This window comes from Phalacrocorax aristotelis, chromosome 1, assembly GCF_949628215.1.
Source record: "Phalacrocorax aristotelis chromosome 1, bGulAri2.1, whole genome shotgun sequence".
NCBI lineage: Eukaryota > Metazoa > Chordata > Aves > Suliformes > Phalacrocoracidae > Phalacrocorax > Phalacrocorax aristotelis.
The window spans coordinates 151,013,818-151,028,905 of NC_134276.1; the positions used below are offsets into that span (position 1 = coordinate 151,013,818).

At 37.8% G+C, this 15,088-nt stretch overlaps 1 protein-coding gene across 7 annotated transcripts in view; it reads right to left on the reverse strand.

The window, feature by feature from the left end:
* The window catches only part of ERC1 (ELKS/RAB6-interacting/CAST family member 1), a 303,504-nt gene that overhangs the window by 180,785 nt on the left and 107,631 nt on the right, over positions 1-15,088 (reverse strand). For all 7 annotated transcript variants that reach the window (XM_075115935.1, XM_075115897.1, XM_075115945.1 and 4 more), the window contains 3 exons: positions 12,428-12,565; positions 10,990-11,130; positions 9,732-9,872 (listed from right to left, as the gene is read on the reverse strand). In XM_075115935.1, coding sequence (XP_074972036.1) covers positions 9,732-9,872; positions 10,990-11,130; positions 12,428-12,565 — 420 coding nt within the window. The remainder of the gene's footprint in view (positions 1-9,731; positions 9,873-10,989; positions 11,131-12,427; positions 12,566-15,088) is intronic.

The following is a 15,088-nucleotide window of genomic DNA, read 5'->3' on the forward strand; positions in this document are numbered from 1 at the left end:
ATATTTCTCAAGCCAAAAAACTCTTTGCTAAGAGGAAAGGTAATCTTACACAGCTTAAAGTGTGCCAGAGGCAGGGAAGATAACAATAGCACAGATCTAATTTAAAAGTTCTTATATGTAAATAAAAATCCCAAATGTGATGGCTAAGATTCCAAATCAATATTCCTAAAAGATTAACTAAATCAAACAGCAGATAATTCACAGCAAACACTTTCTACTTTTACCTATGAATTGAGACAGTAAATTCAGTTTAACATTTCACATACATATGTTGCCAAGAACTTTTGGCCACGAAACAGAAGTTCCCAAGAATCTGAAATCCCATTTTAATCCGCCCTCCTACCTCCCAGTGTGCCTCACATCCCCTAAAAATAATACAAGCACATACAAATACAAAAATACGACTATTTTCTGCACAAGGCAAACATATATAACACATATAAGCAATTCAAGTGATAAAACGTGCTGCCCTCTATCGTGTCTTTACTAGTTTCAACAGAATTACAAACTTGAAAAACAACCAGACTTGCTCCTCCTTTAGCTGCAATGCCCTAAACACCATATATTGTAACAGCTTTTCAAAAAGGCTATACTGGAAGTAAAAGGCTAGGTGAATTCTCTGATATACTATGCACCGCAAAACTTGAGTCTGCCACAAAGAGTTATTTGTTACCTTATTACTGACAAAATCTTTTAAATGGTTAGTTTCCGCTAATGTGACTGTAAATTTTTGACAATGAATAAGTAAGTATTTGGTTGGAATCATGTAATAAAGAAGGCTGAAAGTCTAAATAAGAGGAAGATGCCTCGAGAGACCTCGTTACTGAAAAACAAACCTACTCTTCAGAAAGATATGAGTTCCCGTAGTCATTATTAAACATTAACAATTTTCTCTCTTTGGAATTTACACCAACACATAAAATGTACAAAGACAGAAGGGAAATGCCCAGACGACAGCTGTCTTTGCGAGTGTACTTCAACCTCCTTACCTATGCCTCCTCTGAGCCAGGCTTTACTCACCTGACCACAGGCTCATACATTACAGAACCAGACATTCGTTCAATGCACAGAAGGGAATGACTCAAGTAATGAGTGGATATTCAGCATTCGGTTTTGATATCCAGTGTATGGCTTTATGGCTTATTAACTCTAAATTACACAAATGACACACACAAAAAAAAAATCCCAATATTCTTTCTATCATACTAATGTCTGTAGGCTGTTTCTTGACAAACAGCAACTAACTTCACTTCTCAACACCACCAGTGGGAAATGAGGATGCATTATTATACTTGTTGTGCAGGTGAAAAACTGAGATGCAAAAATATCCTGCCTTATCATCTTAATGCTTTCCTACTATTAAAAAACCCCAATACATAATCTAATTTCTCTCGATGATTATCATCTCCTTATATCACTCTGGCTTCTTCTTTGAGAGTATTTCACATGGTACTGGCAACTGCAAGAGTCTGGCAGACAAAAATTTAGTTATAAAATATTACAACCACCACCTCACAATGAAAAATGAGAAAGGCCACACAATGTTGCATCGGCCACTTCCTAGCTTTTGGATATTTAATTTTTCAAAATGAATATTATCTTAACAAAGCTTCTGGGAGGGCTAGAGTAGATAAGTTTAATTCTTTAGATATAAGAAAATCAGGGGGGAAAAACCCTCCAACTTTACACTGCATGAGATGATGCTGACATTGTCGTGAACCATCAATAGGACCGGAACTTTAAAAGCCACCACACAGCCTGTTCATACCTTAACTTCTATGTTGACTATATCATACTGCAGAATAAAACACACAGTTTTTGTATATTCTGACTTGAGATAAATGGGGAGCCCCAGATATTTTGCATGCTATTGAAGATTTCATAGCGAATATGCTCTTCTGGGCACAAATTCTCCTGCCTGTTTGCACCAAGTACAATCCTTTTGTACCATATTACATTTCCCCAACTTTTTTATCAACATTGTTTAGGTTCAAATTCTACTCCTCTTACCCAGGCAGATTCCCCTAAATCTGCCAGATTTCCTTACCCTTTTCCTACCACTTTTTTTTTTTCAGGTTTGGGGGTTTTTTTGTGCAGTTAGTTCTATCCACGAACACCTGTAGGGCCATGTCTCCTGCCCATATGCAACCCCCTCCTCATACCATATCATCCCCGAGTCCCAGGTTCAGTAAAAACTTCCTCGTAATTCTACCTACTCATTCCCCCAGCAAAATCCAACCTGTTTTTCTCTTCCCAGTGGCTAACTTTCAGTACCAGCTTCCAGTCCTAAACAGATTACTTGTCCTGATCAGTTGTGCACACTGAGATGCTGATTCTTGCTTCTGCTCTATTTGTATCAAGGAGGTGCTTGGAACCAACATGGTATTTGGTGAATAGTCTACTTAGCATTGCTGCTGCTGCCTGCTCAAATGAGCAGTCCTAGAAGAGGCTGTGGCAATGGAGACAATGGGAAGGTCTTTCTCCCTCTCCAGGATGGGGTATAACCAGCACAGGTGGAATCTTTGGGGAAGTTTCACTGCTGAATCTAACTCTCTACTAAGCACATACAAATAGACAATGCATTTAACCTTTAGCCAATTTAGACAGATTTAAACAGGGGCATCAAAAACATCTGGTACAAGGACGAAATCTTTTAATAAAAATTTACTAGTGTTAGGAAAAGATTAACACCAACGTATTTCTGTATTTTGTTCCTGAAAACAGTGAGCTGTTACGGCTGCGAGTTTCTTCCAAAGAGACACAAAAGCAAACAAAATCTCAGACTGAATCAAACAGTGAAAGAAACTTCAGCTACAAGATTTAAAAGGTTTTGCAAAACCATAAACAACTGATAAAAAAGAATCTATTTAATAAGATGCATTAAACAAGTTTAGTAACAGACTGTACCAGTGCAATCCACAGGTTAGGAGACTGGCAAATTATTTTAAAGTGGAGGAATGTATCAATTCACCAGAGAAGTCTGGAGTCTGCTTTTCATACCTGAAGACACAATACCTTTGAGGAAAAACTATTCTCTGTCATGAAATACTAAATAATTAAATCCTTCAAATGTCATATCCACTAATCCTATATCCTTTAAGAAAATAATGTTGGGTTTTTTTATAATCTTTGTGCACCAAATACCTTAGAATATTTATTAACGACTGTTTTTATATCTAACAATTAACTCAAAAGGCAGTGTAGGAATTTGTATGCCCTAGTTGAATATTCATTGTTATTTCTGATAGTCCTAACAAAATACTTTTCCCTAGTGCACACACAACTCTTTTTGTAAATCTAGTCCCATAAAAACATTGTATTATATGTTCTATTAAAATAATTTCCAATGTGGGATGTCACAAAAACCAAACTATTAAAAGTACCAGGAATTGTCTGACCTTCAGACAATGATTGTCAGGATAGACAGCTACATTTACCCTGAACATTGTCAAGAGTAACAGAGATATCAGCCTTCTGCAAGTTTTGTAACACGATTTTTTATGCACACAGTCACAAAAGAAATCTCTGATGAAAACCACCTTGGATTACGTAATTTATGGTGTCAAGATATTATTGTACAAACACTCCTTGAAAGGAGTGTTCTTTGACAGAAGCGCTCTTTGACATCAAACAGAAGGCTGGTAATAGGATCCAAAATTAAACTGACATGGTACCAGAATGCTTAATGGTTACAGAAGTTTTTAAGCAACCTTTTACATGCTGTAACTTTATTATTTCTAATGCGCTGCTGCACGTGGTGTTATGGAATACTTTCACAGCAGCAGCTTGATTTGCATAGAAATTCTACATTCTTGCTCTGAAATGTACAGACAATCGAGAAGAAAGAAAAACTTCAGGACACTTCAAGCAACTGCAGCAAAGGGAAACAAAAACATTGGCACAATATTAAGCTGTCCAAACAATAATGAAGTTAGACCAACGCAGCCAAAAAGTAAAAGCATTATTAGAAGGCTTCTTTGAGCATGACTGGTCAGATATATCACAGCATTTTGTTTATATCCATACCCACTACTAAAGTAATTCACCAATATACCCTGTGTTTGCCCAAACATAAAAGCATAGGTGAATGCAAGTACAACACAGAAAATTAAGTGTAGTTGGCCGTAGCCTCTCAGTTTGCTGGAGAAGTTATTGGTTTGGATGGATGGCTCAATAAAATTTCAGGGTGCTAAAGGGAGAAAGAAGACAGGAAAAGATGGGGAACATTTGTGATAGGAAGAGAGTGAGAGAGAAAAAGAAAAGATGCAACAAGAAAAAAAGTTTAAAATATTAGCTGCAACATTAATTTACTGAGATGACAGAATCTTAATCTGTGGTTTCAGCATGTGTTACTAACCAGCTCTTGAAACATGAGAAACATGGAGAGTTACCCTCACGCAAGTTCCAAACTTGATCTTGATTTCTCAGTTTAACAGTTTTGTCCAGTCCTCAAATACTTAATGTAGTCCTGTGTTTGGGACAAGATGACAGCTTTACAGGTTGAGCAGGACTTTGATTTCTAGTGCTGCACTTTTATCAATTCCAAGACAGCTAAGTGGCTTAGAAAACCAATTCAGTAACTGACACTATCTGAATGCTGAACACAACTGCTGGTTTCGTTATTTTTACAAGACGTCCTGATTTCCCTCGTAGCCTTTTTCTTTCTAGGTTGCTCTGCTGAATACATCATTTATTGTCCCTTCTTTGAAAAAAACAATCATCAGTTGAGAATGAAACCCAGTATTTCTATCTTATCTACCAATATTATCAGTAATATTTCCAGTTGTGGCAGGACATCCACGTTCACAAAAATAAAAAGCACCAGAGCCTGTATTAAACTAACCAAGCTAAATCTTGGGAAACATAGAATTTGGGTCAACACTTCACTCTGTCGTTTTTTCCTGTCTTTTGAAAGATACTATCCTCCTGAACTTGAAGGAGGAACATCAGAGCAGAAGAAACACCCCCATCCTCTGAGTAAGCCTGTTGAATCTAGCGGTATTTTCCTGGCAGGGAATCACTGCTAACATTCTCTGATGAAAATTCCTAGAACTGCACTAGGGGGAATTTTGTAAACATAAGGCTTTGGACTCTTTTCTTTTTTCTAACCTTGATCCCTTTCAAATAAGGAAAATATCTATAGGGAGGAAAACTATGCAATGGAAATCAAGACAGAAAAAAATCCACTCATGTTTGCTGGAACATATTCTAATATCAGTTGGTCTCTCCCAGATTAGAAAAACAAAATTAAACAAAGCATATTGGCTGGGAAAGACAAGACAGAAAAAGCTAGGAAAAGAGTATCCTGAGCAATAACAACTAGAAGAAAACCTTTTTACTATAAAACTACTACATTAAAATAGAAGTTTGAAAAAAGAGTTTCCTAAGGAAGAAAACCAAACCCACAAAACATAAAGCCACTTCACAATAAAAGAGGGAGAGAACCCCCGTGTGTGATTTCCTTCTAATGATTCCATCTCAGCAAAAAAGGAGACTACTTAACGCAAGACATCAGGCCGTGTAAGCTTAACAGGGACTTAGGGCTCGCTTTCAGCTTTTGGAATCGCCGATAGCACCTTCTGCTGGCAGCAGGCTGACAATTGAGCACAGAAGCAATGACAGTAGAATAATTAGAACATTAAGCACACAGATTTGCATAACCATAGTATCATTATTAATAAACCCCAACCTTGAATATGAAAAACACTGCAGTTTTATTTGCCAAGACAGGGATCAATATAAAATAGTCATTAGTAAGAAAAGGAACAGTAACAATGAGAACTGGACAACTAGCGAGACGCTGGAATCTGCTTACCTGGAAAGAAAAACATCATCAGCAACCTTTCAGCACCCCTCCACTCCACTTGGTTAATAATCTTTCCTTTCAGTGTAAAGTTAAATACCTTTTACAGAAAAAGTGGAAGCTTGCATTGTTCATGATTTCTCAAAGGCTCACTGTTGAGAGATGAGCAAGAGGTTTTTTTCCAAGGACTGCCCAAATCTTTTTTTATCTAATGGCTTAACAGTAGTCCAATTCAGCCTCTTCTGTCAGCTTCTTAACTTCTAAGGCTAATAGATTTAACTGAAAGTACTCAAACTGTTCAGTGGAAATAAGAGGCAAGGGTAACAAGACTGACACATGTCCGTTCAAACTGTAAGGGAAACAACCTAGAAGAAAAAGTTTTTTGCCATTTGCTGTTAAGAGCTACACAAGAAAGTCCTTCCTGAATGTGGCTTATGCAAAACAGCACTAAAATAATGTAATAAATCTCAACATAATAAACCTCTAATTTGGTTTTAAACAGAATGCTGTTATGTAGCCATTAGTTTTAAGGTTAATTGTGACAGTTATTTGCAATGGTTAACAATGCAGATGCGTAAAACTGAGTTTTTAGAAGCTTTAAATTGGAGCTGGATTATCTATGATAATTGTTTTGAGGATGACAAGGAACTATTCCACCTTGAAAATGTCAAACTGCCTGAATAAATATCTGCAATGCATTTAAAAAGAGAAAGCCTTTTAAAAATACGTTTTTCTACTTTTCTGCAAGTGACAAAAAAACATTGGCAAATTAAAAATAGCTCGAAAAAAGGTTATTAAAGAAATATCTAAACTTACTCATTAAGTATAAAACATATTCAATTGGTTGCTAACCATATCTTCTTGAGTTACTAAGAGTAACGGTGACTTGGTTCTAGAAACCAAGGAGGACCTGTGGCAGAAGTGGGCTCTTTCACACAGCCTGGGGAAAGCAAACGCACGGTTGATTACATGAAAGCATACCTGGGTCCTAAAGCTTCGATTTCTTTATAAAAAGCCATTGTGGACTGACTTCCTAGCACCAAAAAAAAAAAAAAATCTAAGCAGTAACCCAACATGACACAGTATTTTAAAAAGGAACAAGGTATTAATGATTTTGTCTCAGTAGGACTTGAGAGGATACTTTAGGGTCTTTGCACAGGAAACAATTGTCCATATGCCCTAGTAAGTGATAATGCCTGAAGCAGAGGAGCAGATATCCAGAGTATTATGGAAGGGCTTTATACTGCACATAGGTAATGGCAGGCTATCGATTTTCTTTTCTTGCAGAACTGAAACCATCCTGACTGAATAATTTGGGTAGCTTCTTTGGACGGGAAGATGCAAATCTATTTGTGTTCACCATACCATGAATTTACATGCATTATTTTTCTCAGAACCAAATCGAGAATATAGTTATTTGTCCTATAGCTGTCCTGTACAATTAATAGTGCTCTTTACATTTGAGCTATTTTCCCATTTTAACCCTCAGGAAAAGGATCATGGGAGAATAATTCACCCTCTTAACTATTTCCTGAAACAAAAGAGATTTGATTATAAAAATATATGGTCTTACAAACTGGCACAGCGTCCTTATGTAATGTTCCTGGATACCAGCTATTAAGCACAATCCTCTCTAAAATGAATGAGCAGAGGTAGGCCTAAAGGAATTATAACGAAAAACTCATTGCAGTGCAAATTAACTGCATATTCATCTTTTAGCTAGCAGTGCTTCACCAGATTTTGTTCGACCTCCATACCTGCTTATACTACTGATATACTCACTGCTTATAGTGAGGAAAGTGATCTCAGGGGAAGCAGTGAAAAGCAGAACATTTACAAATGCTAAATATGCAGACACATCCCCTAATTAATTGAATTTCTGCAATTGGTTTTTCATAACCTAACTATTTGTTATGTGCTCTCCCAGTTAGTACTTTCTTTTCCTTAAAGTAATTGTAACAATGTTGTCCACTGCAGCTGTCCACCTACAAACTAATACAATCATCCAATTGGTGTAACAATCTCTGGCAAATCTTACCTACAATATACACCTCGACTCAGTATCTGTAACACACTGACAAAAAGGTGAAACTACAGTTCACGACAGAGAATTCAAATGAAAGGGTCCTTCAGGATTTCTGAAATACTCACCCACTGTATGGTACACTGAAAACAGCCTGTGAGGCCAATTAAATGTGCACAACACTCTTTTCGTGCTCTTGTGCTTTGCTGATGGTGAATAACAGAGCCGTTCATTTTGTGTAACAGAATTAAAAGAAAGGCAAACATGGGTCTAGATATGTGTATACGGAGTTTCACTTACACAGAGTTTTCAGGTACATTAATACCCACCTTGCACCCACACAACAGAAATCCTAAACAGGTCTTAACTGATGACTCAAAATTTGATCTCACATTGATTTGAGGAACTAAGACAGAGTTCCAATCTACAGCACGGGCACTCCTTTTCTTGGGTAGATGTAAAGAAACAGCTAGAACTCCACAATCCAAGACTTAAATTTCTTTTAAAAATCATGTTACCCTTTGTCTTGTTCTGATTTTATAAATAGAAGTAATACCCTGAAGAAAATGGAATTTTTTTAATTTTCCACTAAGCCATAACAATGAACTATGTGAGCTTGGCAAAACAGAAGTTGAGGGCCAGAGATGGGAACAGAGAGATAGAGAAGCACTTGTTTTACAACTATGTACTTGAGGAGAGCTGAGAGACTGATCAAAGCAAACATCCCACCTCAGAAGCTGCTGAGAACAACGTGATAAAGCATATAGTCAAGGAGAACAACTAATCGGGATGTTGATAAGAACTAAAACAAAGTGCCCAGTAGGGGAACTATTCTCATTATAATACTAAAAATGAGGCCCATAGGCCAAGAACTGCTCCCCTCTACTAAGTCCCTTACTCCTTGAGTATGCATGGTAAATTAAAAGTGAGCTGTACCTTTACATCGAAGTGAGAAAGAAATTAACCAATTATTCGCTGAGGCATGTGAATATTAGCTGTGACTGACACATTTAACTGTATAAATGCCTTGTAGTTTCTTGGTGTGGGGTGCTGGCTTTGCGGATTTACCACCTAGCACCAATCTTTGCACAAAAATGATTGAATAAAATAACTCTGCTCTGCGTGTAGTTTGGCGTTTTGCACACCAGGCGAACGAACCAGCTTTTCAGGGTAACAGAAGTATTATCACTCTTTTGGTTAGTGAGTTTTGTGCTTCTTCGTCAATTGGTCTTTCAAAATCAAAAAGTTAAAATCAAATCAATGTTCCTCTAAACAATGCAGTATTTATGCTACTCACAGCTAAAATAAAGGCCTCTTGCAATGCAAACATAACCCAAAGATTCTGTTCAAATGAGTTAGCTTGCTTGTAATAGAGTATTATTCTTCTGAACAGCAAACTCCTACCAATGTATCAGCTAAGACTGGCAAAGAGGTTCAAACAAAAGATCACACGTTTCACTGGTAATACAGTCTTTTCATTTGTTTTTATGCATTCCTATGGTCCGGGCCAATCATGCACCTGAGTTTATCACATTAACACCTATAAGCATTGATAATTGGTATGTGAAATGTTTAGCTGTTGATTTTTTAGGTGTTACACCAGTTTAATGGCACGATTACTGCTATGAACTGTACTGAAGCAGACTAACAGGTAATAATTCCTAGTACCTGTTAAAAAAAGGAGTCAACAGGATTGTTACTGCTTGTAAATTAGGGACAAAATTAGCACCAGTACCTGAAAGTTACTTTCTGATGAGCTTAGCTTGTAATATGGTTTTCATGGACACAACTTCACAGTTCTTGCTGAAAAGCAACTCACAGAATTCAAACGTAAGACCCAAAGTTTTCTGTGTAGGCCGATGTCTGAATGTGTACACCACATATATAAACATGAAATAAGATCACCTTCTTCAACTGAGTTTCCATCTTCAAGCATTCTTCCTTTTTCTGTTCCAATGCAATTTCTAGTGTCTTGAGTCTTGAATCTTTCTTCAGTCCTGATGAAGCTAAGGATGAAGCATGTTCCTTCAGATCCAGTAAAGATGACTAAAATAAAAGATGTAAAATAACTATCAAGTACATACTCTTTATGTGCAATACCTAGTTTCTTATTTTGTCTTTATTTTCTTTCTACCCCTTCACACTATCTTGGGGATCCAACTTAGAACAACATATTGTGTCAGGATGTTCATGTCACTGACTTAAGACAGCTTGGATTAATTCAGGTTTTCAGGACCACAGTAAAACCTTGTCTAAATTAATTTTAAAACCGTTTTTAAAGATGGAAGATTCTGTAAACAGGAACCAGTGCTTCCAGTCATATTCAAGAAAAATTGGTTTTAAATAAAATAATATTTAAAGATTGTACGTAGTTAGCAGATTTGGCCTCTGTATCTAAAAGTGAGAACGTTCAAAGGTTTTCTGTATAAAGCTGCTATGGGGTGAAACTGATTCATGCTACCTATCTCCAAAAGACATCTCAACTTCTTGTTTTCCGACACGTTTTCGTGTTGGTTTTTTCCTGTCAAATGTTGACTTCCATGTAGGCAAAATCTTAGCACTTCCTGGGTGTGTATTTTTTGTATTGTTTTGCTTTGACTGAGTTTTGAAAAAGATTGCAAGGAGACTTGAATGTTACAATTCTAAGAGAAGAACAGAGAGTGTTTATATCTCTCTAATATAATTAGGTTAATTTGCCTAGCCAGCTGGCTCATTACCAACAATTAACTTAATTATCAAAAAAGGACTCTTCAGAGTCAAAAGAACTAGCTATATTGTTTGTATAAAGGAATAAACATTATCTGTATGCTTTTGGCACCCACAGCTTTGATCAACCTCTGTCCTTTCCTCCCTATATTTAGAAAGGGACAAGCTTGTTCTCTGCCTTTGGTTGTCTGTAAGCATAGCTCCAGCAAATGCTTTCACTGACCATCGGTCATTCGCTGCTAATATGATTAACTGCTGCAAATAAGGGGGCTGCGTGCTACCCATGAAAAGGTGGTTCTGAAATATTTACACTTTGAAAAATTCTCAAACAATATATTTTACTAGATAAATTTGTTGAAGGAGCATTAATAAAAAGGAACAGTTTTCTTAATCTAAAATATTACACATACATATACAACAAAAATTCTAATACAACAGATTCATTCTGCTGGTCAACCTCTTTCTCTGTGAGATCTCCTTGTAAAACGCTGACTTTCTCTTTCAGGTCTTTAATGTCTTTTTTGTAGTTGTCGATCTCTTCCTGTTTTTCTCGTTCGTCTCTGTCACGTTGCTCCTTTAGGCGCTCAATGGTCCTTTCCTGACAAAAGAAAGCACTCTGTGAAGAAAATCCCTCTTAGTCAGTTCAATTTCTGAGACTTCTTATCACACTTCTTACACACTGTAGGCGAGGAGGAGGAGCGTAGGATATTGCCATTTTCTTTACTGTTGTAAAACAGATCCCTCAAGGAGGAGGAAACTGGAGAAATCTATGGATTCGTTGCTAAGAAATATGAGGCTTTCTGCATCTCTAAAAGTTCACAGTACTGTTACAATGCAACACAATTTATCTGGTTCTGATAATCAAAATGAACCAAGACCACGATATGTTACATATTGCTTCTTTACTTGATTAAATCTTATTTTTCCAAAATGTACAGTTAAATCCTCTTCAGAGAGGAAGGAGGGTAGTGCAAATGTGACACCAGGATTAATGTGCAATAAGAAAAAGGCAACAAACCAACTTTTCTGTACACCAGATACCAGCTTTGGTTAGCTTGAAAGCTGAAGGGATGTAAGTGAATTCCCGAAACTCAGGGAAAGCTTTACCATAACTTCACATCTACAGAATCTGACAGACTAAAGGAGCTGTAACCCTGGTTCTCCAGGAATCAAGAAAAAAATATAAAGTAATTCCAAAAAGTTGTCCCACCAAAACAGAACAGACAAGGCTGCTCCCTCAGTCCACTCTCTCCTGAGAATTAAGCAAGTGTAAAAAAATACAATGAGAACAATAAAGCTGCAAATGAAGTGAGACTGAAACGCAGCTACATCAGGATAAGTATTCATTTTGATTCAATATTGGGAACTAAAAAACAAAGCAAAACTTCAAAAAGAAATTTCCTGTTAAAATATCTGAGGAGAGAAGACGAAAGGAAGTACCAGCCAGATTTTTTTTAAAAATAAAATAGAAAAAAAAGCAGAAGAACCCACAGCTGAAATGTAAGGCATCCTGCAGTCGTACCAAAGATGCACCACATAAAGAGAGGATGGCATGAGAACACTGAAAGGGTGGTGAGCAGCTAACGACTAGAGCAACAGCTCGTGGTTCAGCTCTACGCCCATGCCCTCCTCACCGCACAGAAGCCGTGCCCAGGGCTGGCTCCGTGGCAGAGCAGCCCCAGCCGCCGCTCTGCATATCCTGCAGTGCCCTCTACTGAGGGACGCACCCCGACAGCAACCCCACTCCTGATTCCTCAGCCCTCGGAAGCAAAGGACGGCACTGTGGCATTGCATCAGAGATGTCTTGTACACAGGGTCCAAGAAACACACGGAAAAGCTGAGGTTATTAGGAGAAGGACCTTTTGAAGGAAGGGCCTTAGGCTTTCCATACTCACTTTTTCTGCCAGTGCTTCTTCCAGCGTGGTCAAGGCAGTGTCAGTATTTGTGGTGTCAGCCTGCAAGGATTTCACTCGGTCCTTTAAGCTGCTCATTTGCTTCTCCTTGTCTCTTAACTGTTCTTGAAGATTTTCAATCTTAAAGAAGGGGAGTAAATTTTAAGAAGATAGCACGCAAAACCATCCAAAATCATCTTAGGAGTATGTTAAACTCTTTAAAGTATCCTTAAAGCAAAAGAGGGAGACAAGGGCCTAGTTCTCATAATCCTACGTCAAAACATCAAACAATGCAACCAAAACCATCAAATATTAAAGAGGAATCAGTAACCTTCCCAATAATCAGGAAAGATTTCAGAGCAATGCAGTGTAAATAATATTGACAAGATAAATATAAGCAAGGAACAGGTATTATTCCTAACTTCTGAGGATGTTGGGCACTGTGCCTGAAGGACAACTGATGTATTAACAGTGTAAAAGGAAAAAAGCTGAGAAAAACATTACTGCATATATAAACCAAAAAAGGCACTTAATAATTAGGAAGTCATGAAGAAGTATTATTTTAAGTATTTCCTTTGCTACTGTCATATTCCTTACTGTACTGGCATGTTGCTTTTCATCTTACATGGTTGTTTGCTATATGGCAGACTAGCACTAAGTGTCATTCCCTGGGTAGAAAATATATCAGCCTTGTTCTCTGCAGGTGTAGAATTCAATCAATGTATGAGTTCTGAACGCATCTTTTGACAGACTGAGAAGACATAATGCTAAACCCGTTTTATGCAGACACACGTCACAAGAAACAGACCCATTACCACTATGATAACCAGTCAAAAACATATTTATCAGCAAAGTATTAGGCTGGGTACAGATTTCTCAGTTGCTTCCTTTTTGTTGTTCTTGCTGACAAGTTCTTCTTGCATCAGCAAATGCATATCATAAACTGGTGAATGACACGTGGCATGTAAGGTACCTATCTCCAAAACACTTTTAGCAAGATACTCCTTCAAAGACATTTGTAATAAAGAATGTAACTAGACAACCTCAAAGGCTATCTAGTCCAGTATTTAGTAAATTAAATGAAAGCATTAACTAGCCTTTTTGCTTCAGCTGATGAACAGCAGTTAGCAGCTCCTTGGTTAGTGGAAATACAGCAACTATCCCCAGATTTTACTCTTCAACCCTGGAGAAAGTGAGCTGCTCTGATTACAGAACGAATGGCTATTTAGACACATCCACCACTACTTCGCTACCTCTATTAACATTACATCTGGACCATGGTTTTAGGAAATGGTCTAAATCAGTAATGATAAATGTAAAATATTTTGCAGGAGGCTGAACACCTAGTCACAAAAAAATCATTGATGTGATACAAGTGGGAGCTAGGAGGAAGAAGGACCTAATTCAGGGAAACCCTTGCTAATGTTTCTCTGTAGCCCATGGCCACTGAAAGGATATCCTAGCATAAGATTGTCTGTACCAGTTTTTTTTCTCTCATGCAAGCACATGTAAACTTATGATCCAGCTTTGTACACAATCTATATATTACTGATAGCAGAACAACTATGTAAAGGCTTTTTGTTTGGTTGTGTTTTTTCTTTTTTTTTTAAAAAAAGGAATGGAAGGAAATTGGTTTATCTACATCATTAATTTCTCTTAGGAAAAAAAGTATTAGGCCTCCAAGTTATGCTTACAATGTAAATCTGAGCACAACACAAATGACACTACAAAACAAATTTTAAACAGCACAGAAAAAGCATAACCTGTGACATCTCATGTACGTCAGAAATAACCGTAAGAATTGAGAATTCTTTCTTCATACACTCATATCTATTACTTAATACCTTATTAGTACATGTTCGTAGCCAGCCCAGGGAGCTTCAGAAAGCTAGTTCTGACTGAAAAATCCTCCTGGCACCCACACGTACAGCTACCGAGAAGGTAGCATCCCCAAGAGTAGCCTACGTGGCTGCTTTTGACCTTACGAGCTTTCAGTGCCGTCAGCCGTCTAGACAGGCTGGCTGTTTAGACAGCCAACCATGAAAATATACTACAAAGAAGGCTGAGCTATTCTTAGACTCGTGTTTACTTCTGGAGACGAAGCACTCTTGCAAAGGCTCCAACTGGCTAGAGGGGATAGTGCAGGGTGACTTTCTGCTGTAGGCAAACCATACACAACAGACAGCAAAATAATGCAGATTCAGCATATATTAAGGTGCTTCCAAGCAGCACAAACATTTGCACAAGCAGAACATGCATGTTCATGTTTCAATAACTGTTTACTGCGATCAGAGTAAGTTGACAGGTGTTCAACAGTACTACATGACTGCTGCATCTTCCCATTGTAACTGCACCTTCATGTGTACCAAACAAAAAATAATAAAAAAGTAATCTTGGGCTCAGCGACCATGACATGATAGAGTTCTCGATTCTTGGAGAAGTAAGGAAGAGGGTCAGCAAAACCGCTACCCTGAACTTCAGAAGGGCAGACTTTGGATTGTTAAGGAGTCTGGTTAACAGAGTCCCTTGGGAGGCAGTCCTGAAGGGCAAAGGAGTCCAGGAAGGCTGGATGTTATTAAAGAACAAAGTCTCAAAGGCACAGGAGCAGGCCATCCCCATGTGCCGTAAGTTGAGCAGGCGGGGACAAGACCAGCTTGGCTGAAT